Below are 27,554 nucleotides of genomic sequence, written 5' to 3' on the forward strand. Positions count from 1 at the left end.
GTATGAAAAGTGAAAACATTTTCTTGGTCTAGGAATAAAAATCGAACTTCCTTCATAATTCGGTTTGGGTACAGAAATGCCACCTTTATTTTCTTGCATGATGACAGATCCTTGATGACAGGAAGCAATGGTGGAAAGTTCGAAATGCAAGTGGAGATTCTGGATTTGTGCCAAACAACATTTTGGATATCGTGAGACCTCCAGAGTCTGGATTGGGGCGTGCTGATCCACCTTACACGCATACCATACAGGTAATTACAATTTTTGAGCAAAATTTAACTTTTTCGAATTTTCAAATTCATCTTTCCTAAACAGGACTTAAATACTTTTTATGTATTAGTCATTTTGAGATTTAATTGATTGTATAATTTATACCTTTTTCCTAAGGCAATGGGGGGACAGTGGCTAGGGACATAAGGAAGAATTATACATATTTTTTTATGATGTACTTCTTCAGGAAATTGCTCAAAATGTTTATCTCAGTGACTGTTCCTCTGAATGCTATTTTCTTCTACCCTATACTATTTTTGACATTTGGGGAAATAGTATTTCTGCCTCTTTACTCTTACCCAGAGCCCTCCTACCCAAGGGGCCTGATAGAGGATGGCACTGAGACAGTGGCTGGAGTGTCTACCAGTTCATCTTCACCAGCCTTTGCTCTCATCCTCTATATAGACTTTGATTATAGCCTGTTTGCTTTCAACTTTCCAACTACCGAATCCTAATCCTTTTTTAAAAAATGCCTTCACATGGTAGACCCTCCACCCAAGTTTCAGCGCCATTATCTTTCTTCAGATGTGGTAATCACAAGAGACCAGGGCCGTCACCATGTGCTTTTGAATCTGTGACAGGATCTCTAGAATCACACCTGCCAGCAGAGACAGAATGGATGGACTGTCCGTTCCATGCTTAGCTTCTGAACCTGTGGTAGCTACTTTCTCATGCCCCCAGGAAAATTCTTTTCATTTTCAGAATCTTGAGCAAAAGATCACACCTGACCCCATAATAATGTCATAAATTTGCGCAGAAGCTGAAACTGCATAGAATATGCAGGGAAATAGTGAAATTTCATGCCTAGGCTTAGTAAAATGCAGACTGTCCAAACCTAGAGCTGTGGTCACGTGCTGCTGTGACCATTCTGTAAGGACTTCTGCCTCCTCACGGCATTCAAGCCCAGTGCAGGCCCTGCACTTATCCAGAGAGACTTCTGGCCTTATTAGAATTCGAGAATCAAGGAAACATTTAAAATAAAGGATTGATGTACAATTTATAGATCTTGATAACTTAAAGCGGTGGCAGTGGGAATTCTGTTTGCTGTGCTTATGTTTGGGCTGACCTGATGTGCATATATATTATGTACTTATGTTATGTTCATCATTTGTCATTAGCTATTGATGCCAAAGAAGGAGTTTGAGTTATTCAAGGTATGGTCTACTCCATTTCCCATGGATTTTTGAAGTGAATTTTCTAACTTAGACTTAATACCTTTTACTTTCCTAACTAAGTTCTTTCTTTTCTGATTTTTGTGATGTGGTTACCTGACATAATATAGGCTTCTGTCTGGTTTGTAAATACCAATTCTTTGTGTTCTTTCCTATAGAGTTTTTCGCTGAATGCCTTAAGCAGTGTTAAAGAGTGTATGCCTAAACCAGTGATGGAGTGCATACCCTTTGAGCTATATGAACTGTTTTTAATATTTAACTCATGATAAACAGTGAGAAGGACTATTTACAAAGGATATCCCTAGCTGCTGTATGTGAGCAGAAGCCCAGATTTTATATATAAAATGTTAGAAACACTTAGCCAAATTTGTTTTTATTTGTGTGCATGGTTGCTAGGAATGGCAAACTCCCATAAAATAAGATACCTAAAACTTGCAAATACTAATGTGAATTCTAAGTATTCTCCCCGCGTGAGATTTCCTAGGGAATTTAACCTCTCTTACCTTTCCTGTTTACTGTTCAGTCTTGTTTTTTTTTCTTCAATTTAGATTCCCGGCTTGGGCCATAAGTTGACTTTTCTGTTTAAAAGTTTCTTCTGTGTAAAGCTGAACCAAAACTATTAATACATATCATAGGTAGAGTACTTTTTGAGAACATAAAATTATTTCTCCTTTCTTGAACAGAGCCTCAGCTTATATTTTTGTCAACTTTGGCAAAACCAATAATTTTTTTAAGTGCTCACAAGTTTCAGGAGTTTGTTTGGCTACTTTATGTAAATAAAAGGTTGTAGGGATTGCTTGTTCGGGCTGTTTCCTTTTAAACGTTTCAACACTATCTGACTGTCTGCTGAAATTTTCTGGATACAGCTCTAAATGCAGTGATGTACGTAGAAATGTGTGTAGAAGCTGTGTGTGTGTGTGTGTGTGTGTGTGTGTTTAGGTTGAAAGCTCTACTTTTAAAAGGTATTAAAAACAATCTGCTTTTTAACACCTCCTGAAATATTTGGTCTCAGCCCAACAAAACCACCAAAATCTTGTAAAATTTTAATAAGCAAGCTTGAGAATCTGCTATCTGTTATCTGGCATAAATATGACTCTAAAAGGATTCCTATTCTCAAAGCATTTATAACACACCCAGAAAAAAATGACTAGATAGAATAAGATGAAAAAAAAATCACTCTCAGAAATATATGCCAATTATTTTATATCTCTACAACAGCGTTACCAGACACTTTTATCTAAAATATCTAAAGAAAAATCCAGTGGCTTATTTCAGAATGACAGTAATGATACCACCATATTTCTATAGATTCAGGTAATCCTAACACCCTAATCTCGTAGAACTCCACTGGATTACAAACATATCAAAAGCGATTCTTTGTCTGATTTACCTTTTCATTCATTCATCCCACAAATATTTATTGAGTGCCAGCATCTCGCACTTGATGAAAAGAAAGACAGAAATCCTAGGACTGAGCAGTTCCTCCATTAAAGCCTGCCTCCCAGAATCAAATATCCAGGCCATCTGCCCTGGCTTTGCCCCTCCCTTTGTGTTTGTGTATCAGGAGCAGTGACCCTCTCTCTGCTCAGAAGTGGCTGACACTTTTCGCCCTGTCTCGTCCATCCAATGACATGAAAATTTTACAGAAGTTTAAAGAAACTTCTCACAAAAACATTTTGGATCCCTGTACTGTACTACAGAAGGATGCTCAGACTGTATGCCACGTCCTTTAAGGGCTTCACACATACCAGTATATTTAATTCCTACAGCAACCTTGTGAAGTAGGCATGTTTTATATATGAGGAAAATTAGGTACAGAGAAGTACCTTGCCCACGGTCACACGGCCGCATGAAGCCAGAGTGGGGTCCCAGGACTCTGGAATCAGAACCTATGCTCTGATATGCTCGACTGTCATGGGGAATAGTGCTTAGAAAAGAGGCACTAAATTCCTTAACTTGGAATATCTGGTTTTCTTTAATTTACAATAATCTTTTGATGTTCCCAACTGCCTGCCCTTTGTTACAAAGCTTCTATATAACCTGGCTTCCCCACTTGCCTCCTACGAGCAGTTCTCTTAGGGTTACTTGAGATGCTGCCTCCCAGGCTTGAAGTCCTAAAAATTCCTGCTGAATAAAACATAACTCTCAAAAAAAAAAAAAAAGACTGATATCCCATTTTGTACAGACATATAGTTTTTCACCGTATGAATGCTTAAAGTGACACTTTCTCAGAATAGGTTTACCTGCACTGTACTGTGATGAAAATTGATCTGATCAGTCATCACCCTTGGAATTGGATTTTTGCTTTATGCCTCCATCACTTGGGTTTCATTAATTCTTTCATTTTTTAATCATTTAAGAAAATAATCCAAACTATGTAATTCACGTAGAAAGTAGGCTTTTTTGGAATGGTGGGCATAAGGGAATTAGATGTGAATGATTTCCATGTAGCATCTACAAGTCACCAAATTTTAAAAAGCCACAGACTTAGGGCTGTTAGTTTCATACACTTACATCTCCTATAAATAAATATGTAGAAATAATGGCAGTTGCTGGGGGAAGGGCACAAGAGCAGCCCTTGCCTGCAGTTCACACACTGTTGGCTAGAGATTCTCTGCTGTTGGCAGGGATGCTCATACCTGGCACCAGTCACCAATAGGTGTTGAGTTGCCACCCGATGTCCCTGCGAGTCCAGGCTATTTAATCTCCTCACATTTGGAGTGATTTTTTTACAGCTCAGTCAAGACTACCGTTCCCACCGAAACTGTTTTTCACCAGGGTTTCAGGAAAGTTTTAAAAATGAAGGGGAGGGAGGTAATAAAGAATTTTTGAAAGATGTGGAACATAAAAAAAATAGATTGGTTGAAACCACAGGGACAAGGAAGTAAATGTTTATGAGAGATTATGGAGAAATGAAGATAAATGACATATCTTTTGATGAAGATTCTGTTATAGAACATTCCAGGACTTTAGAGTACTTTTGCTGGGCAACACATGGACATCCAGGGTGCTTCCTGCCCACCTGGAAACTACCTGCCACATCAAGTTTCCTGATATGTCTTTTGACTTGATTCCCTGACCTCTAGCACTTTGACTGTTCATCTACCAGAATCACCCTTTTGCCAACGTAGATTCCCATGTCGTACACCAAGAGCAGAAACCAATCCCTGCCCTTATATTGTTTCCAATATCCTCAGAGGCTTGACTAAAGAACTCTTTTATTTATTATTAATTATGAAGTCCACATGCTTATCATTATTATAGATATGCTTACTCTACAATATGCAAATAATTTTGAATATCTGGTCATTATGGTCCTGTAAATTCAACAGAAAGTTTCCCCATCTGCTCTGTTTCCTAGCAAGAGATACTAGATATTGTGGAAACAGCTCCAGTCTACGTCCTGGTGCATGAGGATTCTAGTCCTGGCTCTGCCACTGACTAGCTGTATGACCTTAAAGAAAGCATTTTCATTTTCTCTGCTCCAATTTGCTGAGCTGTGAAATGGAAGGGGCCAAGTTTCATGATCTCCACAGTCCAGTCTAGATATAAAATTTTGTTCTTTTCTATATACATGTTAAAGTAGCCCTAAGTTAAAAGTGGAAATGTTTTCTTCAGGTGAATAGTAGACCACTAGCACTACTAATTTTAGCTCCTGTTATGAATGCTCTGTTTTTCAAGCTCAATCCAGATATTCAGATACTGCTGGACAGAGAGGACAATTTTACTAAAGATGTCTTTATTTTCATTCCAGCAGACCAACTTCCTGATAATATTCCATTCTTAAAAAAATTTTTTAAGTTAATCTTAGAACACTCTATTCATCTATTAATTAGAGGCATGGTCTTTAGACAGGAATGGTTACTTTTTATTCTGTTTCACGTGTTGACATTTTTCCAAATATTTCTTGCAATAATTTGAATAATACCTACTATCTCTCTCTTTCCATATATATATATAAATTACTGCCCAAAAGCCATATTACAGAATTATAAAATTTTCTGTTTGTTTAACTGCTTACAAGTTCAACTAAAGTTCACTAAAACACACCATGATATATATTTCCTTTTGTAAATCAGCTTAAGAGTTAGTCTTACATTAAATGTACTCTAATTGTATTCTTTATAAGCTATAAGAATAAGATGAACCTTTATCTTAATAGTTTTAAAACACAGTACTCATACACAAATATCTACTGAAATACTCTACATGGTTTATACTGTAGTGTGAGCCTATATAATTAGTTTTCCATGGCTAGATAGTGGTGGAAATTAATTATATATTTACAAGCTCCTTCCCTGGTTGATTTGTTGGGAGGTACTCTTACTGTCAAAAAGTAATTTGCTCACGGTTTCTGATATTTGATGTAAAGTATAATTGATATTATTTTAGTTCCATCTCCTATGTTAAATCTTCTCATTTGATGTGATTTGCTCCATTTTCCTAATAGCAATTACTTGGCGAGCTGTCAGAGGTAACCCACATTTGTTCCCTCGAGGCACTTCTTTTTAACGTAATTTTTTGGATTCAATCTCTGGACTTAACACCCTCCAAACGTTCCAGCTGTGCCTAGTTTTCACTGCAGAGTGCCAAAGAGACTAAATTTTGAGGAAAAAATGTGTAGATTCCATTTTTAAGAACAGTTCAATTTTACTGGCTTTGTTAGGCTTGCTTGCATAAATTCCCTTCTGAAGCAGTATCTTGCATGAATCAGGAGCTTACCTACACATCTCTTTCTTTAATCCTTGAGAATTTCTACTCAGCTTTAGTGGCTAAAGAAAAGTGACTCATTTGGACTTAATTATCAACAGAAAAGTACATTTTCCACAGGGTCTAGTAATTCTGACTTCTTTCAGAAAAAGCAAAAAAAAAAAGAGATTTTGTTTTAAGCAGAACTTTATATTTGCGAGAGATAAAAGGCAAGAGTTAGGAAGTGACAGTGATCGTACAAAAGTACAGCCACACCAAGGTGACCCATCATCCCAGTTTGCTCACAGCTGAGGGGTTTGGAGGGATGTGGGACTCTTGGTTCTGACACTCGGAGAGTTCCAGGCAAACTGGGAACAGTCGCTTAAGATTTCTGTTTGGATTTGGAGATTCAGCACCCTTCGTTCAGCAGAAGAAAGTTTGGGGTGGACTTCTGCTCTCCAAGACTTGCCATCAGTCGAGGGGCCATCAGTTCTCTACCTTCAGCCTGATATAACCAAGAGACAGTAATAGCAAAGGGAGAAGGGCAGTAACTGGGTGGTAAGTAAAAGGGAGTAAAAGGGAGAAGGTAGCAGGGGACAGAACAAAGTGATTTCACGAGCCAGTCCTGATTCTCTTTCCTCCACATGGAGGATGACATCAGTTTCCATGGAAAAGCCACCTTGGTTTCTGTTTCAGAACAGGTTATAATGATTTGAGGAAGGCCCTTCCCCCACCTTTTCATTCCAGGGGTTGGAAGCATGGGGCAGGAAGGAGGACCAAGAAAAAGGGGAAAATGTGCAAGTAAATAAAATTATGACCTAATTCATGAAAAATTTTCCTATGCTTTCTCTGTATATTATATGAATATTTAAGTCTGTAGTTCTCATAGGTTATACTGATAAAGTTGCATTATATAGCAATGACAGATGGGTGAAACAAGGCACAGAAGATTTGGCGAGCCTGTCTGCAGGCCTGATTGTGACAATACCACAGGTTTTCAGTTTTTCACAGTATTATTTGATGGCTAGCAAAACACTAGCTGTTCTTGTTTTTCTGAAAGCAAAAAATGTGAATCATATCATGGAATGCAGAGCTGATAGCATTTTTTGTTTTGTTTAAGCTTTAAAAGCAGTAATTTAAACTCTGACACTTTTGAAATCCTAATGTGAGAATTCACTAACTCTTCATGAAATTATGTGCCGAGGACATTCTTGTTAAGGGTACATTGCATATACATTGATGACTTTGGTGTGTGCTAAGTATTACATTTTGGTGATGTTTGCTGTATTTTGATTGCTCGAAATATTTTATTGGCCCAAATATAGGAACATTGTTTTGTGGATGATAATAATAATAATATAATACACTCGATTATTGAATATATTAGAAATGTTTCCAGGCCTTGAATTGCAGAGGGGTCAGCAATATCTGTTTCTCTCCCATCTAACTCCATGGCTTGCTCTGTGAATTTAACCCCTACTCATTCCCTTCCTCTTTGCCTCTCTCCTTCTCCCTCCCATCCCCCTCCAAGAAATAGCAGCACATAAACTCTTCTTTCAGTCCTTCTCCCATCCTTGCTTCATACCCTCCCACCTTCCCCACCCACTGGCGGGTGAGCGGTGGCTTTTAAAGAGACAGCAGAGAACCAGGGCTGCTCCCCCCTCTGGTTTCCACAGGTGTTACTACTCATTTGCTGTGAAGGTGCCTTTGAGGGTGGTGTGTTGTTTTTTAAGCAAGAATTACAAAGTGATGTGTGTGTGTGGTGTGTATTTTGATGTTTTTGATCTCTGTGGAAATTGGGAAGGCCTCTTTTAAAATCAATATGACCTTATATTTGGGCCAATTTAGAAATTAAACGTAAATACTCTTCTAGCCAAAGGACCAGATTACCAAAAGGCCTGCTTTTTGTATTTCATCTACTAATCCTGAATTTTAGAATAATTAAAATTGTGCCAGTGCAGTAGCTAAACTTTACCTAAATTATAAGTCACTGCTCTGTGTCTTTGATTCTATACAAAAATTTTGCCTTTTGAGAATTTGGAACTTATTTTATTTCTGTTATTAAGATTATTTTGTTTAAAGTTTTAACTGTTGTGTGTAGTTTAATAGGGAAGATGCACAAATAATATTTTACAATAGCCTAAATCATGGTTAAAAAATTACTGAAAGTTATTGTATATTCTATCACATCTACCTTTTTTTTAATACAAATCCCCCTGTGGACTTTTTTCCTAATAATATGCTTTTGAGGTGTAGTCATAAACATTTTTTAAGTAATTAGGGGGTTGCTTTATTCCCATAATAAAAAATCCAGAGGGAGGCACATACCAGGTAGTTTCACATAATGAAAAGTCCAGGATCCTCTTAACTTTTTCTTTTTCTAAGAATGTTTCTCTTTAACTTTATTTACATGTTGTATTATGTAGACAGATTTCCTAATTTTTAATCACTTTTTATTTCTAGGTCACACCTAGATAACTTGGTCACAATTCATTATTTTTGTTTTTATTTATTTATTTATTTTTATTAACTTTTTATTTTATATTGGAGTACAGTTGATTAGCAATGTTGTGTTAGTTTCAGGTGTACATCAAAATGATTCAGTTATACATATACATGTATCTATTCTTTTTCCAGTTCTTTGACATTGTCATAGAACAATTTCATAGTCATAAACATTTAATTAAAGACCATACCATTACCCTCACCACATTCCTATTTTAACAAGGAAACTTTCTAAATTTAATAAATTAGCATTAAGATGATGGCAGAAAGGGATATGGCTTGAAAAAATTAACAATACTTTTAAATTACTTGTTTATTTTAAAGCATACTCCTTTTATCTACTGATATATTACCCCTCTTCTTAACAAATTACTTGGAAACAGAATTAAACACTTTTGAGTATAATATACATTTAAAATAGGGAGTAACTAATGTTTCTGTTATTGATATTTAGGCTTCTAGTGCAGTTAGAAGTTCTTATTAACGGAAACTATAAAATAATCAGAAATCTTTTGACCTACCCTGATCTTGTGTGATTCCAGGTTCAAATTTAGTTTTCTTGACATTTATTACTATTATCAGTACTAATGTTTGCTATTGGTGTATCCTTTTTGATTGTGAACAAATGCGCAGAATATTTAAAAAATAATTTTAAATAATTATCACATCAGGTAGGATTGGAGGGCTGTGCATGTCTGTCTATACATACATATATATGTATGTATGTATATTAACACACACAGATTTGCTATGGATTTGCAAGGAAGTTTACAAATAAATAGCCAACAGGGTCCTGTCAAAGTATAATTTGTTTTCCTAGCCTAGGTTTATATTTTCACATTTCCGAATTAATGATTTGTCTTTTTATAGAAACAAAGGATGGAGTATGGTCCAAGAACAACGGACATTCCCTCTGCTCCATCGCCTCCTCCAACACCAGCTCCTGTTCCTGTTCCCCTCCCACCTTCTGCTTCAGCACCTGTTCCTCTGTCAAAGGTCCCAGCAAATGTAACCCGTCAGAACAGCAGCTCCAGTGACAGTGGTGGCAGTATTGTGCGAGATAGCCAACGACAAAAACAAGTTCCTGTTGACCGTAAGTTTCCTAGGGAGGCAAAAAATATACAGTTTCTCCTGGGAATTAAAAGCACTCTAAGTAAAAATTGTTTATTATTGTTTCTGCTGGTAATAAATATTATTAAATATACATAATAGTCCTTGCACGGTACTTCATAGATTGCAAAGATTTTCACCTCATCTCTCATCCTCCAAGTAATTCTGAGAAACGGGAAGTTCTGTCTACTCTCTAATATGTGTATTTCTACATAGTCCAATATATTGTGGAGATTGAATACAGACTCCGGAGCCAGACATGCTTGAGTTTGTATAGTGAAATATCACTTGCTGGCCATGAGACTGTCAAGAATTTAATGATCCTCTGTATGCTTTAATATCTGAAAAAGGGGGGGATAGTGATATCTACTTCATAGGATAATTGTGAGGATTTCATGAAATAATGCATATAAAGCATTTAGACCAGTCGTTCTCAGCCAGGGGTGATTTTACCCCCTTCCCCTGGGGACATTTGGTATTTATCTGGAGACATATTTTGATCACAGTTGGGTAGATGCTACTGGCATCTATTATAATAGGTAGAAGTTAGGGATGTAGTTAACAACATCCTAAGATGAACGGGACAGCTTCCCTCTCCCCCGCCCACACACACACAACAGAATCATCTGACCCAAAATATCGATGGTACTGAGGCTGAAAAAGCCTGATTGATTTTAACCAATATGACACATTATAAGCAGTTAGTAAATATTTACTCTTATCGTCATCAGTATCACCATCATAGTTTTCCTGCTTCTCTTCCTGGTATTTGCCATATATATATATATATATATATATATATATATATAGAGAGAGAGAGAGAGAGAGAGAGAGAGAGAGAGTGTGTGTGTGTGTGTGTGTCTATATACACACACAATCACACTAGCTTAATATAGTCAACCTGCCAATAGCACTTTCAAATTTGCCCTCCAAATTCAGAATTTTAGACTTCAACTTCATACTTTCATAAATTGAAGTTTTATTTTTCATGCGAGTGGTTAAATCTGAAAACCAGATTTAAATAAGTTAAAACAAAAGACCCTATGGCCAACTTCGGATTATCCTTGTTAGTACTTGGGAACAGCAGGGTGGATAATTTGAAAACTGAAGATAATTCTAAGATAATTTTTATTTTGTTTTATCTTGTAGCATATGGCTTGTCTGTTTAGTCTTCAAATTATGTTTTTTAAAGTATTATAAAATTACTTTGCTTTATCGATACTTGATACATAAAAATTCTTGGAAGACTAGAGCCAGGAAGATATTTCCTTAATATTATAAAAGTATATAAAGTGTATGTGTGTGTAAAGGATATTTTTCATTTTCTCAAATGGCTTCTCCTAGGGCTCAGTTCTGGGTTCTTTTCTCATATAAACATACTTTTACTGTAGCTGATGACTCTTATTTTCATTTCTTTCAATACTGTTTATACTGTTGGAAAAGGAGTGACTTGAAAATTTGTCTTCATATCAAATCTCATCTCTGACATCCAGATACAAGTTTTTTTATTTTTTATTTTATTTTTTAAAATACATCTTTATTGGAGTTTAATTGCTTCACAATACTGTGTTAGTTTCTGTTGTACAACAAAGAAAATCAGCCATATGCATACACATGCCTCCATATCCCCTCCCTCTTGAGCCTCCCTCCCATCCTCCCTATCCCACCCCTCTAGGTCATCGCAAAGCACAGAGCTGATCTCCCTGTGCTGCTGCTTCCCACCAACCAACTATTTTACATTCGGTAGTGTATGTATGTCCATGCTACTCTCTCTTTGCCCCAGCTTCACCCTCCCACCCCATGTCATCAAGTCCATTCTCTATATCTACCTCTTTATTCCTGCCCTGCAACTAGGTTCATCTGTACCATTTTTTTTTTAGAGTCCATATATATGTGTTAGCATATGGTATTTGTTTTTCTCTTTCTGACTTACTTCACTCTGTATGACAGACTCTAAGTCCATCCACCTCACTACAAATAACTCAATTTCATCTCTTTTTTATGGCTGAGTAATATTCCATTGTATATATGTGCAACATCTTCATTCATTCATCTGTCAATGGACATCTAGGTTGGTTCCATGTCCTGGCTATTGTAAATAGTGCTGCACTGAACATTGTGGTATGTCTCTTTTTGAATTATGGTTTTCTCAGGCTATATGCCCAGTAGTGGGATTGCTGGGTTGTATGGTAGTTCTATTTTTAGTTTTTAAAGGAACCTCCGTACTGTTTTCCATAGTGGTTGTATCAATTTACATTCCCACCAACAGTGTAGGAGTGTTCCCTTTTCACCACACCCTTTCCAGCATTTATTGTTTCTAGCTTTTTTGATAATGGCCATTCTGACTGGCGTGAGGTGATACCTCATTGTAGCTTTGATTTGCATTTCTCTAATAATTAGTGATGTTGAGCATCTTTTCATGTGCCTCTTGGCTATCTGTAGGTCTCCCTTGGTGAAACGTCTATTTAGGTCTTCCGCCCATTTTTTAACTGGATTTTTTTTTAGATATTGAGCTCCATGAGCTGTTTGTATATTTTGGAGATCAATCCTTTGTCTGTTGTTTCATTTGCAAATATTTTCTCCCATTCTGAGGGTTGTCTTTTTGTCTTATTTATGGTTTACTTTGCTGTGCAAAAGCTTTTAAGTTTAATTAAGTCCCATTTATTTATTTTTGTTTTTATTTCCATTACTCTAGGAGTTGGGTCAAAAAAGATCTTGCTGTGGTTTATGTCAGAGTGTTTTTCGTTTGTTTTCCTCTAGAAGTTTTATAGTGTCTGGTCATACATTTAAGTCTTTAATCCATTTGGAGTTTATTTTTGTGTATGGTGTTAGGTAGTGTTCTAATTTCATTCTTTTACATGTAGCTGTCCAGTTTTCCGAACACCACTTATTGAAGAGGCTGTCTTTTCTCCATTGTATGTTCTTGCCTCCTTTCTCATAAATTAGGAGCCCATATGTGCGTGGGCTAATCTCTGGGCATTCTATCCTGTATCATTGATCTATATTCCTGTTTTTGTGCCAGTACCATTCTGTCTTGATTACTGTAGCTTTGTAGTATAGTTTGAAGCTGGGGAGCCTGATTCCTCCAACTCCGTTTTTCTTTCTCAAGATTGCTTTGGCTATTTGGGTTCTTTTGTGTTTCCATACAAACTGTAAGATTTTTTGTTCTAATTCTGTGAAGAATGCCATTGGTAGTCTGATAGGGATTGCATTGAATCTGTAGATTGCTTTGGGTAGTATAGTCATTTTCACAATATTGATTCTTCCAATCCAAGAACGTGGTATATTTCTCCATCTGTTTATGTCATCTTTGATTTCTTTCATCAGTATTCTGTAGTTTTCTGAGTACAAGTCTTTCACCTCCTTAGGCAGGTTTATTCCTAGGTATTTTATTCTTTTTGTTGCAACAGTAAATGGGAGTATTTCCTTAATTTCTCTTTCTGATTTTTCATTGTTGGTGTATAGGAATGCCATGGATTTCTATGCATTAATTTTGTATCCTGCAACCTTACCAAATTCACTGATTAGTTCTACTAGTTTTCTAGTGGCATCTTTAGGATTTTCTATGTATAGTATCATGTCATCTGCAAACAGTGACAGTTTTACTTCTTCATTTCCAATTTGTATTCCTTTTATTTCTTTTTCTTCTATGATTGCTCTGGCTAGGACTTCCAAAACTATGTTGAATAAGAGTGGCGAGAGTGGACATCCTTGTCTTTTTCCTGAACCTAGTAGAAATGCTTTCAGTTTTTCACCATTGAGTATGATGCTCACTGTGGGTTTGTCATATATGGCCTTTACTATGTTGAGGTAGGTTCCCTCTATGCCCATTTTCTGGAGAGTTTTTATCATAAATCAGTGTTGAATTTTGTCAAAAGCTTTTTCTGCATCTATTGAGGTGATCATATGGTTTTTATTCCCTAATTTGTTAATGTAGTGTATCACACTGAATGATTTGCCTATTTTGAAGAATCCTTGCATCCCTGGGATAAATCCCACTTGATCATGGTGTTTGATCCTTTTATTGTGCTGTTGGATTTTGTTTGCTAGTATTTTGTTGAGGATTTTTGCATATGTGTTCATCAGTGATATTGGTCTATGATTTTCTTTTTTTGTGATATCTTTTTTCTGGTTTTGGTATCAGGGTGATGGTGCCTTCGTAGAATGAGTTTGGGAGTGTTCCTTCCTCTGCAATTTTTTGGAAGAGTTTGAGAAGGATAGGTGTTAGCTCTTCTCTCAGTGTTTGATAGAATTCACCTGTGAAGCCATCTGGACCTGGACTTTTGTTTGTTGGAAGATTTTTAATTACGGTTTCAATTTCATTACTTGTGATAGGTCCATTTATATTTCTAATTCTTCCTGGTTCAGTCTTGGAGAATTGTACCTTTCCAAGAATTTGTCCACTTCTTCGTGGTTGTCCATTTTATTGGCATATAGTTGTTTGTAATAGTCCCTTATAATCCTTTGTATTTCTGCAGTGTCAGTTGTGATTTCTCCATTTTCATTTCTAATTTTATTGATTTGCATCCTCTCCCTTTTTTTCTTGATGAATCTGGCTAAGGGTTTATCAATTTTGTTTATCTTCTCAAAGAACTAGCTTTTAGTTTTATTGATCTTTGCTATTGTTTTCTTCATTTCTATTTCATTTCTTTCTGCTCTGATCTTTATGATTTCTTTCCTTCTACAGAATTTGGGTTTTCTGTTTTCTTCTTTCTCTAGTTGTTTTAAGTGTAGGGTTAGATTGTTTATTTGAGGTTTTTCTTGTTTCTTGAGGTGAGATTGAATTGCTATAACCTTTCCTCTTAGAACTGCTTTTGTTGTGTCCCATAGGTTTTGGGTTGTCATGTTTTCATTGTCATTTGTTTCTATGTATATTTTGATTTCTTCAGTGATCTCTTGGTTATTTAGTAGCACACTGTTTAGCATCCATGTGTTTGTATTTTTGCAGGTTTTTTTTCCTGTAATTGATTTCCAATCTCATAGCATTGTGGTCAGAAAAGATGCTTGATATGATTTCAATTTTCTTAAATTTACTGAGGCTTGATTTGTGACCCAAGATGTGATCTATCCTGGAGATGTTCTGTGCGCACTTGAGAAGAAAGTGTATTCTGCCACTCTGGGTGGAATGTTCTATAAATATCAATTAAATCTATCTGGTCTGTTGTGTCATTTAAAGCTTGTGTTTCCATATTTATTTTCTGTTTGGATGATCTGTCCATTGGTGTAAGTGGGATATTAAAGTCCCCTACTCTTATTGTGTTACTGTCGATTTCTCCTTTCATGGTTGTTAGCATTTGCCTTATGTATTGTGGTGGTCCTATGTTGGGTGCATAAACATTTATAATTGTTATATCTTCTTGGATTGATCCTTTGATTATTATGTAGTGTCCCTCCTTATCTCTTGTTACAGTCTTTATTTTAAAGTCTATTTTATCTGATACAAGTATTGCTACTCCAGCTTTCTTTTGATTTCCATTTGCATGGAATATCTTTTTCCATCCCTTCACTTTCAGTCTGTATGTGTCCCTAGGTCTGAAGTGGGTCTCTTGTAGACAGCATACATATAGGTCTTGTTTTTGTATCCATTCAGCCAGTCTGTGTCTTCTGGTTGGGGCATTTACATTCAGGGTTACTATTGATATGTATGTTCCTATTACCATTTTCTTAATTGTTTGGGGTTTGTTTTTGTGGGTCTTTTTCTTCTCTGTGTTTCCCGCTTAGAGAAGTTTCTTTAGCATTTGTTGTTAAGCTGGTTTGGTGGTGCTGAATTCTCTTAGCTTTTGTTTGTCTGAAAAGCTTTTGACTTCTCCATCGAATCTGAATGAGATCCTTGCTGGGTAGAGTAATCTTGGTTATAGGTTTTTCTCTTTCATCGCTTTAAGTATATCCTGCCACTCCCTCTTGCCTGCAGAGTTTCCACTGAAAAGTCAGCTGACAACCTTATGGGGATTCCTTTGTATGTTATTTTTTGTTTTTCCCTTGCTGCTTTTAATATTTTTTCTTTGAATTTAATTTTTGTTAGTTTGATTGATATGTGTCTTGGTGTGTTTTTCCTAGGGTTTATCCTGTATGGGACTCTCCATGCTTCCTGGACTTGGGTGACTATTTCCTTTCCCATGTTAGAGAAGTTTTTGACTATAATCTCTTCAAATATTTTCTCAGACAATTTCTTTTTCTCTTCTTCCTCTGGGACCCCTATAATTTGAATGTTGGTATGTTTAGTGTTGTCCCAGAGGTCTCTGAGACTGTCTTCAATTCTTTTCATTCTTTTTTCTTTATTCTGCTCCTTGGCAGTTATTTCGACCATTTTGTCTTGCAACTCACTTACTTATTCTTCTTCCTCCGTTATTCTGTTATTGATTCTTTCTAGTGTATTTTTCATTTCAGTTACTGTGTTGTTCATCTCTGTTTGTTCTTTGGTTCTTCTAGATCTTTGTTAAACATTTCTTGTATTTGGTCAATCCATGCTTCCATTCTATTTCCAAGATTCTGGATCATCTTAACTATCATTACTCTGAATTCTTTTTCAGGTAGATTACCTATTTCCTCTTCATTTATTTGGTCTTGTAGGTTTTTACCTTGCTCCATCATCTGTGACATATTTTTTTTGCCATCTCATTTTTTTTTTTTATGTGTATGATTGTATTCCTGTTTTACTGGTCGTTTGGCCTGAGGCTTCCAACACTGGAGTTTGTAGGTTATTGGGTTGAGCTGAGTCTTGGTGCTGAGATGAGGAACTCTGTGAGACCTCACTCCGATGAATATTCCCTGGGGTCTGAGGTTCTCTGTTAGTCCAGTGGTTCAGACTTGGAGCTCCCACTGCAGGAGCTCCCCCCAACCCCAGGCTCGCAAATCAAGATCCTGCAAGCCACGTGGGGTGGTAAAAAAAAAAAGAGAGAGAGAGAGAGAAAAAAATAACAAAGTAAAAAATAAAATCAGACTAGGAAACTAACAGATATGTTAGAAAGAATGTAAAAATAAAAATATAGATGAATCAACAACCAGAATGTACATCAGTCCAACAATAGTAAAAAAGAGGAGGAGGGAAAGGAAAACAAAGGGGGAGGATGGAAAGACCTTGGCTGTGGAGGGCGGGGCCTAAGCAAGGGTGAGGTTTTGTTGGTGGGTGGGGCCAATGTTCAGGACCCACAGGGCTGGAAAAGGCCCTGAGGGCTGTTGGGGGTGGGGATTAGGCTCAAGGAAGAGAAGGGGCCCAGGCGTGCCCCCCACCCCAGTCTCAGAGGGTGGGGGACCTCACCTGGGAGCCTAGTAGGCTTCCTGGGCTCGAGTGGGTGGGGCAAATGCCCTCCTCTCCTCTGCTGCTCCTCCGGTGTGGGTTCTGGGAGGGCCTCTCCCGCCTGCCTCTCCTGATCTCCCTGGCCTCCCTCCTATGCCCCCAAGGACCCACGTGGCCTGGAGGGGGATTTGGAGGGCAAGGGATTGGCCTGGGAGCTCAGCAGTCTCCCAGTGCCCGAGTGTGCAGGGCAATCACCCTCCACTTCTCTCCCACTGCTCCCTGAGGACTCCTCCCACCTGCCTCTCCTGTTCTCCCCTTGGCCTCTTTCCTATGCCCCCAAGGACCCACGTGACCTGGAAAGGGCAGGGGACTAGGCTGGGAGCTCAGCAGGCCTCCTGTGCCCGAGTCCAGATACAAGTTTTGAACTATTAACTATAAGCTGAGATTGGAACTTAAGATTCAAGTTCTCATCTCAGTAAATCATAGCCCTAACTCTTCAGTTGTGGTCACTCTTGATTTAAAAAAATTAAAAAGAAGACACTGAAACTATTACTATTTAATTGTTCTAGAAATTCTGGTTAAATGCAATAAGCACAAACCTACTTTTATACATTACTTTCTCAGCTGAAGTATAGCCAATTTAAATTACCTTCTTATCCATATCTTGACCTTACCAAAGAACTAATGGAAAACTGAAGTTTTGGAAAAATGATTAGCTCTTTCTGTGTGGCAAAAACAACTATGCCTGTGCATGTGTGTGTATGAGAGTGTGTGTGCATAAATATAATTGGCAACTAAATTTTAAAATATTTTTGTGTATTTTTTGAAAAGATGTTTTTATTTTTTTCAGACACAAAAGACATAGTTTTAAGATGAGAAAGTTCTGTAAATGTTTTTATTGATTTCCCTAAGGAAAATTTTCCTCTCAGAAACTTTCTTCATTCTTCCCACAAGTTTATAACATCTCCCTTCTTTGTTACGTCAGTGCGGTAATCTTTGACACAGTGGCACTCTTGTTCCAGGCCTGGGATCAGGGTTCATAGGCATCCAGGCCCAGTTTTGGAACAGTCTGTGGCCTGGGACAGTTTGTTCTTTGTCCTAGTCTAAGAAACTAATAATAACCTAATGGGAAAGAGGCATGGTTAGAATACTTCAAAGATAGAGAACCCTCCTGATAATTGTGACTCATCATTTTCAAGTCTGTTTTTCATAAGTCAAAGGGTGACACTGGTATGTAAAACATAAACATATGTCCCCAAATTTACACATGTACTTGTTTCCTTAAACTAATAAAATTTTGCATTTACTTATGTAATGTTCCTTTTAAAGATAGCTCAGAAGTATAGTTTGACATTAAATATAGTCCCTTTTGTAAAACAAATATTTTCTTGATAGCTTTCTTTCTTGAGCACTTTTTTGAAGAACATTTCTACTGAATGAATATTGGGGCTTCTCAACAGTCTTTTTAGAACCAAATAGACATGCTTCTTTATTGGTAACCAGGTCTCTTTCAAAATATACCTTTTGTGGTACTTGCTTTCTCTGCTTATGGCCTAGACTTCTGGTAAGAGTAAAATGGAAGGAGCTGTAAATTGAATACTCACCCATAAAAATGTTACCAAATAGCTATGAACAAGGAAAAAAAGTCAACAGGCCTATTTTTTAAATGTCACAAGTAGCAAGAACCCGGTTCCTTTTCTGAAGTGTTTACTGCGTTTATTCAAACTAGCTGCTTGGAGTCCTGTGTCATATAAGCTATTCAGTTTGACTTGTCATAAGATTCAAAAAGGTTCTCTTCATCACTTTTGAAGGTATCAATGCTTCAGTTGTTTTGCATGTCTTCCATTTCCTTTGAAATGTTAGTCCTTTTATATGAGTTTAATCTTTGGTAATCAGAAGTGTTGTTTTAGAAAGAGGTGTAAAGTTAGTCTGGTGTGTTGTTATGTGCTAGAACATTGCAAATGGAAACCAAAGCCAGGAACACATTAGAAGAGGTTTTTATATTCCCTGGAAAGAGGTTATGCTGCGGACTGGAAATGATCGCACAGTGGCTAAGTCAACAGATAAGGAGATAACTATTTTAGTGTGGTGATACTTTTTCTTTTGTATTTCTTTGAGATGTACTCCTATGTTGTATGGCAGTGTGACTACATTGTACTGATTTAAAAGAGTTAACTAATGAAATGCATGTCCTGTATTACTTAAATGTAACAATCACTAATATTCCCTCTTACTCTCGTTAGCCCCCTCATCCTCCCTCCTTTCCTCCCTTGCCTTCTCTTATTTCTCTTTCTTTTGACTTCTTTCTTTTTCAAAAGGTTTCCTGAGTCCTTGAGGCATTAAAAAAAATTAGGCTGAAATAACACTATTTGATTATTTCACACTTTCATTTATTTCCCAGGGGCACCAAACACTTTCTAAAAATACTTTCCCTGAAAAAAAAATCAGAACAATGGTCACAGAAGCTTCCTTAGTGACCAGGTCACTGTCACTTGCCAAGTTAGTTAATTGGATTACTATATCAGTTCTTTGCACTTAATTCTTGAAGGTGATATACAAATAATGTATCTGTGTGTGTGTGTGTGTGTGTGTGTATCTGACTCACATTTTAAATGCTTCACTTTATCTGTTATATTGAGAAGAGGATGAAGAGTGAAGAGTGGGGTCATGGAGAGTAGAAGCAGAGAGACCTGTAAATAGGCTGGTGGCTCAGACCAGGCTGCTAATAGAAAAAGGTGGAGTGAAGTGATTGGGGTGTGTGATGTATTCTAGTGGTAGGACCAACAGGATTTGCCGACAGATTGGATATAATCGAGGGCAAAGGGGAGTCAGGCATACCTACATGGTATTTCGTTGGGGGAACTGGAAAAATAGAATTACCAAGTTAGGAAGTCTAGCATAAATGTAAGCTTCAGGAAGATGAGTAATTCAGATTTGAACATGTTATGTTTGAGATAGCTAATAGACATGCAATGAATATATCAAATAGACAGTTGATGTATATTGGTCTAGAGTCCTGAGGACCAGTCTGGACTAGAGAAATAATTTGGGTAGTCATCAGCTTTTAAATGGCATTTAAAACCAGGAGACCAGGCACAACAATCATTGATGGAGTGAGTCCAGACAGAGAAGAGGTCCAAGGACTGTGTCCTGGAGAGTTGGGGAGATGAGATGAGCATCTGAGAAAAGGATGCTGAGGAGAGGCCAGTAAGACAGGAGGAAAATCAGAGAGTGTGGTGTCCTGAAGGCCATAAGAAGAAAGTGTTTCAAGGAGGGAGCGCCTTCTTCAAATATTATTGATAGATTAAATGAGGAAACGACTGGGAATCAACCATTGGAGTTTAGCAAAATGGCATGGAGGGATGGGGCCAAAAGCCTGTTCGCAGTGAATTTAAGAGGAAATTGGAGAATGGGAATTGGAGTCACCTGGTATAGACAGCTTATGGAGTTTTGCTAAAAGGGGAGCAGAGAAATGGGCAGTAGCTGGCAGGGGATGTGGGGTTAAGGAAGGGCTTATTTAAACATGAGAGAAATAAAATAATAGCATGCTTGTAAGCAGATGAAATGATTCAGTAAAAGAGGAAAATTGATAACATGGGAGAAGCAGAGGGGAAATTACTGTCAAAGTATTCAAACAGACAGAGGACATGGAGTCTAGTGCACACGTAGAGGGGCTGGCCTGAGGAGAGTGGAAACAGTTCATCTATAATGTAATAGAAGGAAGGCTGGCAGAGTGTACAGGGAAAGTGCTGGTGGTAAGGAGAGCTGCTAGGGGAACTTAGGGAGGTTTTCTTTTAACTTCTTTATTTTACTCAGAAATTATGCAAGTGAGATCATCAGCTCAGGGAGAGGACTGAGGACTGGGAACTGGAGGTTTGCAGAAGGAAGAAGATAGGAAATACTTGTCTGACCATGGACAATTATATGGTCCCAGGCAGGATTTCTCAACCTGAGCCCTGTGGACGTTTGGGGCTAGATAATTCTCTGATGTAGCAATGTGACCTGTGTGCATTGAGAATGTTTTGTGCATCCCGGGCCTCTACCCACTGCATGACTGTAGCTTCCTTCCCCCTTGCCCTCTGTTTGTGACATCCCAAAGTATCTCTAGCCATTGCCAGATGTACCCTGTGGTTAAAATTTCCCCCAGTTGAAAGCCACTGGCCTCAGGAAATGTAGTATGAATGTCACAGAGCATTAACAGCCCAGTGGAGGTTCATGAACATGAATTTAACGTGAGCTCACTCAACATTGTTGTGTTCTATTCGGTGTGCAGGTGCAGCACAGAATAAACAGAAAGTGAGATTTAACAAGGGTGGGGGGCTTGCCAGATGAATACAATGAAGAAAGAAGAGACAGGGAGTGATTTTAATAATTGATCACGGAGTTTATACTTGGTGGGGATGAAAGGAAAGATGGTAGGAGTACTAGATCATAAGTCCTGTTGTGGTCAAAGGATTCTTGGCAATGGGGTTCTAGAGAGAGCAACAACTGTTAGGGCTTTCAAAACTAACCTCCTCTGTGTTGGTATCTAGGAAGGAAATCTCAGATGGAGGAAGTGCAGGATGAACTCATCCACAGACTGACCATTGGTCGGAGCGCCGCCCAGAAGAAGTTCCACGTGCCACGGCAGAATGTGCCAGTTGTCAATATCACTTATGACTCCACCCCAGAGGACGTGAAGACATGGTTGCAGTCAAAGGGGTTCAACCCTGTGTAAGTCTCTCTGGGGATACTTTACAGCTCTGTGTGTATAACTTGCAGTGTTTTCAATTTGATCACTAAGATGTCACAAGTGACTCTTAGAAAATGTGAGAACCCGAACTGTATCTGTTTCCATGCTCAGGAAATGACTCTAGCCATTTATAGCTAAAAAAAAAAAAAAAAAAAAAAAGGGAGGAAGCAGAAATAACTATCATTTGATGGCACCCCATTTTCTAGATGGTGGTGTCTGTTCATCATTGGTCCCTCAAGCAGTCTCTTGGCAGCTTTGAGGCTGGTGGCTGTCTTTCTCCCTCAGAGGGTCACACAGGATAGGACTGTAGTCTTACCTAGACTCCCCAGACCACAGAGGACATAGAGCAGAACCTTTTCTCCTGCTGCAGCATAGAGATCCCAGGCAAAGAAAAAATAGGTGACGTTACTTATTGTAGGTTATAATCTAATAGAGCTTTCCTTTAGGAAAACCACAGTGAAGTTTCTATTTGTCTATAATTAAAAACTTGTAAACATTTTCTTGTGTATTTGGTAAACATATTTGAATATATGTATTTGAACTATTTGACTAATACATATTCAAGAGCACTTGACACATTATAAACTCACCCAGTGTGACTGAAAAAATGAGGTACACTGGTTAGTCAATTGCCTGGCTACTAGAAAGTTATCCATTCCTTCTATGAAACACCAAATTTCAAGAAATTGCCAATACACAGTAAAGATAATAAACCCAGTTGACTCTTTTTTGACACTTCATGATCAACGATCTTATATAGCCTCAGGGTCATTATCATGACCATCCCCTGTCATTGCCCTAAGCACTCTAATACCATTTATGAGTTCCAGTGTATGGAACACCTAGAGAAGAGAGGTTGTAACAGGACCAGAATCTTTCTTTTGTTTTATCCAGACAGTATTTTATTTATTTATTTATTTATTTTTAATTTTTTTTTTTTTTTTTTTTTTTTTGCGGTACACGGGCCTCTCACTGTTGTGGCCTCTCCCGTTGCGGAGCACAGGCTCCAGACGCGCAGGCTCAGCAGCCATGGCTCACGGGCCCAGCCGCTCCGCGGCGTGTGGGATCTTCCCGGACCGGGGCACGAACCCGTGTCCCCTGCATCGGCAGGCGGACTCTCAACCACTGCGCCACCAGGGAAGCCCTATTTTTAATTAATTTTTATTGAAGTATAGTTGATTTACAATGTTCTGCTAATTTCTGCTATACAGCAAAGTAGCTCATTTATACACCTGTATGCATTCTTTTTTATGTTCTTTTCCATTATGGTTCAGCCCAGGATATTGTCTGTAGTTCCCTGTGTTATACAGTAGGACCTTGTTGTTTATCCATCCTCTATATAATAGTTTGCATCTGCTCACCCCAAACTCCCAGTCCATCCCTCCCCCTTGGCAACCACAAATCCAGACAGTATTTTTAATGCTCTATTTCCCTCTTTTCCTTCTTTTGTTTTTTCAGAACTGTCAATAGTCTTGGAGTATTAAATGGTGCACAACTTTTCTCTCTCAATAAAGATGAACTGAGAACCGTCTGCCCTGAAGGGGCCAGAGTCTTTAGCCAAATTACTGTACAGAAAGCTGCATTAGAGGTATGACTTCTCAACCTAAGGTGGTGTTTTTCTGCATTAGTCAAGAGTATGGACTGCAATTTGAAAGCTCTGGAAACAATATTTATGTCCATATAGGTCGCTTTCTTTGCCTTTCATGCGGAGCTGAATTCAACTTGATTCAGCTTTAGTAATCTGTCACTGGGGACCATTAGTGACCATTTTCAGGGAGATTAATTTGTTATAAGTGCTCCTATAACATGAAGCTTGAGCTTCATATACTTTTGGATATCTAATGAAAATCCTAATGTTCTCATTTTACATGCACTACTTCTGTAGGAATTTTATTTACTCATTTACTTCGGGTGAGTAAATGACTTAAGAGGCCAGAACTCTTTTACCTGTCCTTTATATTTAGTTTGGAGATTCTAGCAGGTTAGAGGTTATAAAGTCTTAAAACAGTGGCTGTGTGCCTTAGGCCTGCTTATAGATATAAATAATCAGAAGGAAAATATTAGGTAGGGATCGTTGAAAACAGCGGGCCCTGAAGAGTAATTCTTTAGTTATAGTTGTTTCTATGAAAGAAAAAGAGTAAATGTTTTCTAGATTGGATATACTTAAGGTTTCAATATCCTACTCTACTTAACGTGGGCTGTGTAAGGGTAGTAGTTTCTAACTGTTACATCTCACTGCTCTTAATAGCTTTCATGAAAATTAAACTTAGACTCCAATGAAAGGGTATAGGCTTTGGCGTGAAATCAATACGTAATTATCTCTAGCAGGTTTATTGTATAAATTCAACAGTTAAATAACTCAGTAAAATAGCTTCGTGCATACAACCCTGTAACCATTCTCACTTAGGAGAAATTATATTTCCCTTTGAAATTTTTCCTACGACATTCATCTTGGTTGATTCTATATTAGGCTTTTTGTATATTGAATGTAAGTCAGAATTATATCTTTTCTGAGGCAGTTTTGGTACCATTATACCTTCTAATTTTGTTGAGAATGTATAAATTCCTCCTTAAGGGTTATAATAGAAAGTTCCATATTCCTAACATTTCTGAATTCCTTCAGTCCAGACTCCCTATCACTGTCATTTCCTCTGACTTCCCATGTCATCCTGGCCTATTGCTCCTGTTCCTCTGGATGTGAATTAAGGCAGACTTCCTACCTGAGGTTCTTCATCTTCCCCAGGCACCTTCCCATCATGCCCTTCTCTTGCATCTAGTTCATGGTTCATATTACTCACCTGTGTTGCCAGAGATTTCTGTAGATGAGAGAGGAATAAGGAGGGTGCATAGGGATTGTAGGTCAGGTTTGGAAAGGACAAAAGCCAACAAGATGTCAGAAGGTCAGAACCCTTTGGTATGAGGAAACGTGGTGTCTTGTGAGCCCAGTCTTTGGGCCTGATTTAGAATCCCCTAAGGTAGATAGATGAGTATCTTACTTGACCTAAAGGACATTCTTTGATAATTTACCATCTTTTTGTACTTCTTGTACAATCTCTTCTTCCCCCAGGGAATCTAGAGCATTCCACATGCATTACTGATTTATCTTTAACAGGTTCAAGTGAAAGCCATGGTGAATGAATTGCCTTCAGACAGTATTAGTGAAAATGTGATGTTAGTAAAGTCTAGAATCATCACTTATATGAAGAGCAGCCTTCAGTTTTCCCCTTAGAGACATGAGAAGAAAAACACAAAGAACTTTTAGCCTAAGCCATTTCATTACATGATTTGCAGCCTCACAAACCAGTAACCATCTTGTCTGAACCATGTTTGTTTTTCAGGATAACAACGGCAGCTCTGAGTTGCAAGAAATCATGCGAAGACGACAGGAAAAAATCAGTGCTGCTGCTAGCGATTCAGGAGTGGAATCTTTTGATGAGGGAAGCAGTCACTAATTAGTTTTTAAACTCCATTATTCTTGGCATTATTCCAACGTGCTTTGTTTTAAGAAGCCATGAAGGGAATGTCAGATTCTTATTTCTTGGTATACAGAATTTATCGCCATAAAGAAACATTGCAAACATGAGTAAGCAGAGAACTTGCTCCTGGGCCCATGATTTTTATTAAAATGAAAAAATGTTAAACAGAATTTCTCACCTTGGGAATATTTTGCCTACTTTACCAAGGTGAGGCTTCCTTTATTGGATTAATTATTTCATCCCCATCTCAATGCCTAAGCATACTTTTTTTTTTTTTGACAGCGGTGAGTTTATTTATTGCAACAAAACAGAGATATTGCCCATGATTCAAAATCTAAATAATTTCAGTTTTGCCTGTGACTATGGTAGGTATCATCCAGGGTGTAGCTGACTTTAGGCTAGCCCCTGCTTACTTAGGTCTCTTCTTCAACATACTCAATAATAGGATGTTTAGATTTATTTAAAGTTCTTAATGCCAACAGTTTTTAAAAAAGATTAAAACATTTAATGAACTGTAAAATACAAGACCTTGGACATACAAATAGAAACCTTTGGAGCATTCCCAAGACATTTTATCTGTCGTGGCTCTGTTGATCACAATTCCTTATATAGCTTGTATTTTGATTCAGTTTATATTCTGCTTATTATCTATACTGTGTTCTTATATATGAGAAAGCACAAGTATAAAAGAGGTCATATACATTCAAAATCTGTCACAGGAAATAGCCTGCATTGGTGTGTGTTACAGTATTCTGCTTAAGGAAGGCCTCAGTTCTGAATATTGATATAAGTAGTTAAGAGCAAATTGGGGCCATTTTATGAGTTTATCTGTGTCAAGTTTTTCTGGTAATAAGAAATAATATACACATACTTTAATCCTGTGAAAGATTCTAGGTAGAGAAAAGAAAGAGACTTAACCTTCAACAAATGTTATTTTTGAAAACATGATTTTTGTCATTAAATGTTATATTATTTCACATATATAAAACAGATGTTATGTAAGAATGTTGTATATTTTAACATAAATCCATTTAGAGAGATTATCTAGGTTCATTAATTTTCATAGTGCCTTTTTCACATGAGTCAGCTGGAAAGTCTGCAATAAACAGTATTTGCCGTACATTAATAAATGGCTTCTGTCTCGTTGGCAAAAGGGACCTTTGGTGTGTAGAGTGGGGATCAGGGTTGCATGGAATGAGAAAAACAGAGGCCCACGCTCTTCTTCTTCTTTTTTTTTTTTTTTAACTGATTTCCAGTGGAGTTCTGAGTGGGTAGAAACTTCTCTAGAATACTTTCTTCAGTTGTTTCTCTTCTTTCCACCTCTCCTATTTCATCATCTTTTCTTTTACCATCTAGTAAAAACAAACTTACACACCATTTGTGATTACAAAGTGCTTCCACATAAACGCTTTGTTAGAGATCTACAATAATCTGTGAGTTGTATTTTATAGATGAGGAGGCTTAGCGTCCTAAAGGCTAACTTTCCCCAAATCATGAGGGATATGAGAATCTCTTGTCTTCCATTTCTCAGTCTCTCCATAATGTCGTCCCTTGGACAAAGTGAGGCAAAAAAGAGAATAATAATTATTGTAGATCCTTCCCATTTCATAAGCACTGAGGCACATTTATAACTTAGCCCTTATTGAAACTCTCTGAAAATGTAGGTATAAGACAAAAGAAATTAGCATGGAAAAGTTAAAATAACCTGTGTGTAATATAGCATATCTGACATGAAAAGAATTGGTATCATTTATAAGTATGTCTTTATGCTATAAAATTCCAAAGGAAAATATCACCAAGGTAGTAATTGCAGGAAGTAGTTACCTCCCTCTGGAATGTGGAGACCAAGAGAAGACTTGGGATTAATGGGATTTAAAAGCTTGAGGGAGAGTTTGGATCCAGACATCTGAGGAGTTAGGCCACTGGGATGAGAAGTTTGGAGGAAAGACGCCACAACTGGTAAACCTCGGAGAAGGGGGCACAGCCTAACTGGTGCTGTTGCCTCGGGAATTCAGAAAAGAATTCAGCGGAAGAAATAGTTCAGCAAATCCATGGAGCGGGGACAGTGAATTTTCTTTTCAGTTATTGTATTTTATCAGTTCTAGAATTTACATTTAGTTCTTTTATATAGCTTCCATTTCTCTGCTGAGACTTTCTGTCTGCTCACTCACTAAAAGAATATTTCCCTTTAATTCTTTGAGCAGCTTTCCTTTTTTCCCATAACAAAGAAAGGCTGCTTTATAATCTACCTGCTAAACCCAACATTTGGGCCATCTCAGGCTCAGTTTCTATTGATTGCTTTTTTCTCCCCCACTATGGGTCCTATTTTCCTATTTCTTTGCATGTGTAGTAGTTTTTTATTA

At 37.6% G+C, this 27,554-nt stretch overlaps 1 protein-coding gene across 5 annotated transcripts in view; it reads left to right on the forward strand.

Moving 5' to 3' along the window:
• EPS8 (EGFR pathway substrate 8, signaling adaptor) overlaps positions 1-26,322 on the forward strand; it is a 190,685-nt gene extending 164,363 nt beyond the window's left edge. For all 5 annotated transcript variants that reach the window (XM_082635462.1, XM_082635461.1, XM_082635465.1 and 2 more), the window contains 5 exons: positions 108-251; positions 9,507-9,729; positions 21,516-21,696; positions 23,174-23,303; positions 25,054-26,322. In XM_082635462.1, coding sequence (XP_082491588.1) covers positions 108-251; positions 9,507-9,729; positions 21,516-21,696; positions 23,174-23,303; positions 25,054-25,167 — 792 coding nt within the window. In that variant the 3' untranslated portion in view covers positions 25,168-26,322. The remainder of the gene's footprint in view (positions 1-107; positions 252-9,506; positions 9,730-21,515; positions 21,697-23,173; positions 23,304-25,053) is intronic.
• The last annotated feature ends 1,232 nt before the right edge of the window (positions 26,323-27,554 follow it).

The sequence above is a fragment of the Mesoplodon mirus genome, assembly GCF_964341445.2.
Source record: "Mesoplodon mirus genome assembly, chromosome: 11".
NCBI classification, from domain to species: Eukaryota; Metazoa; Chordata; class Mammalia; order Artiodactyla; family Ziphiidae; genus Mesoplodon; species Mesoplodon mirus.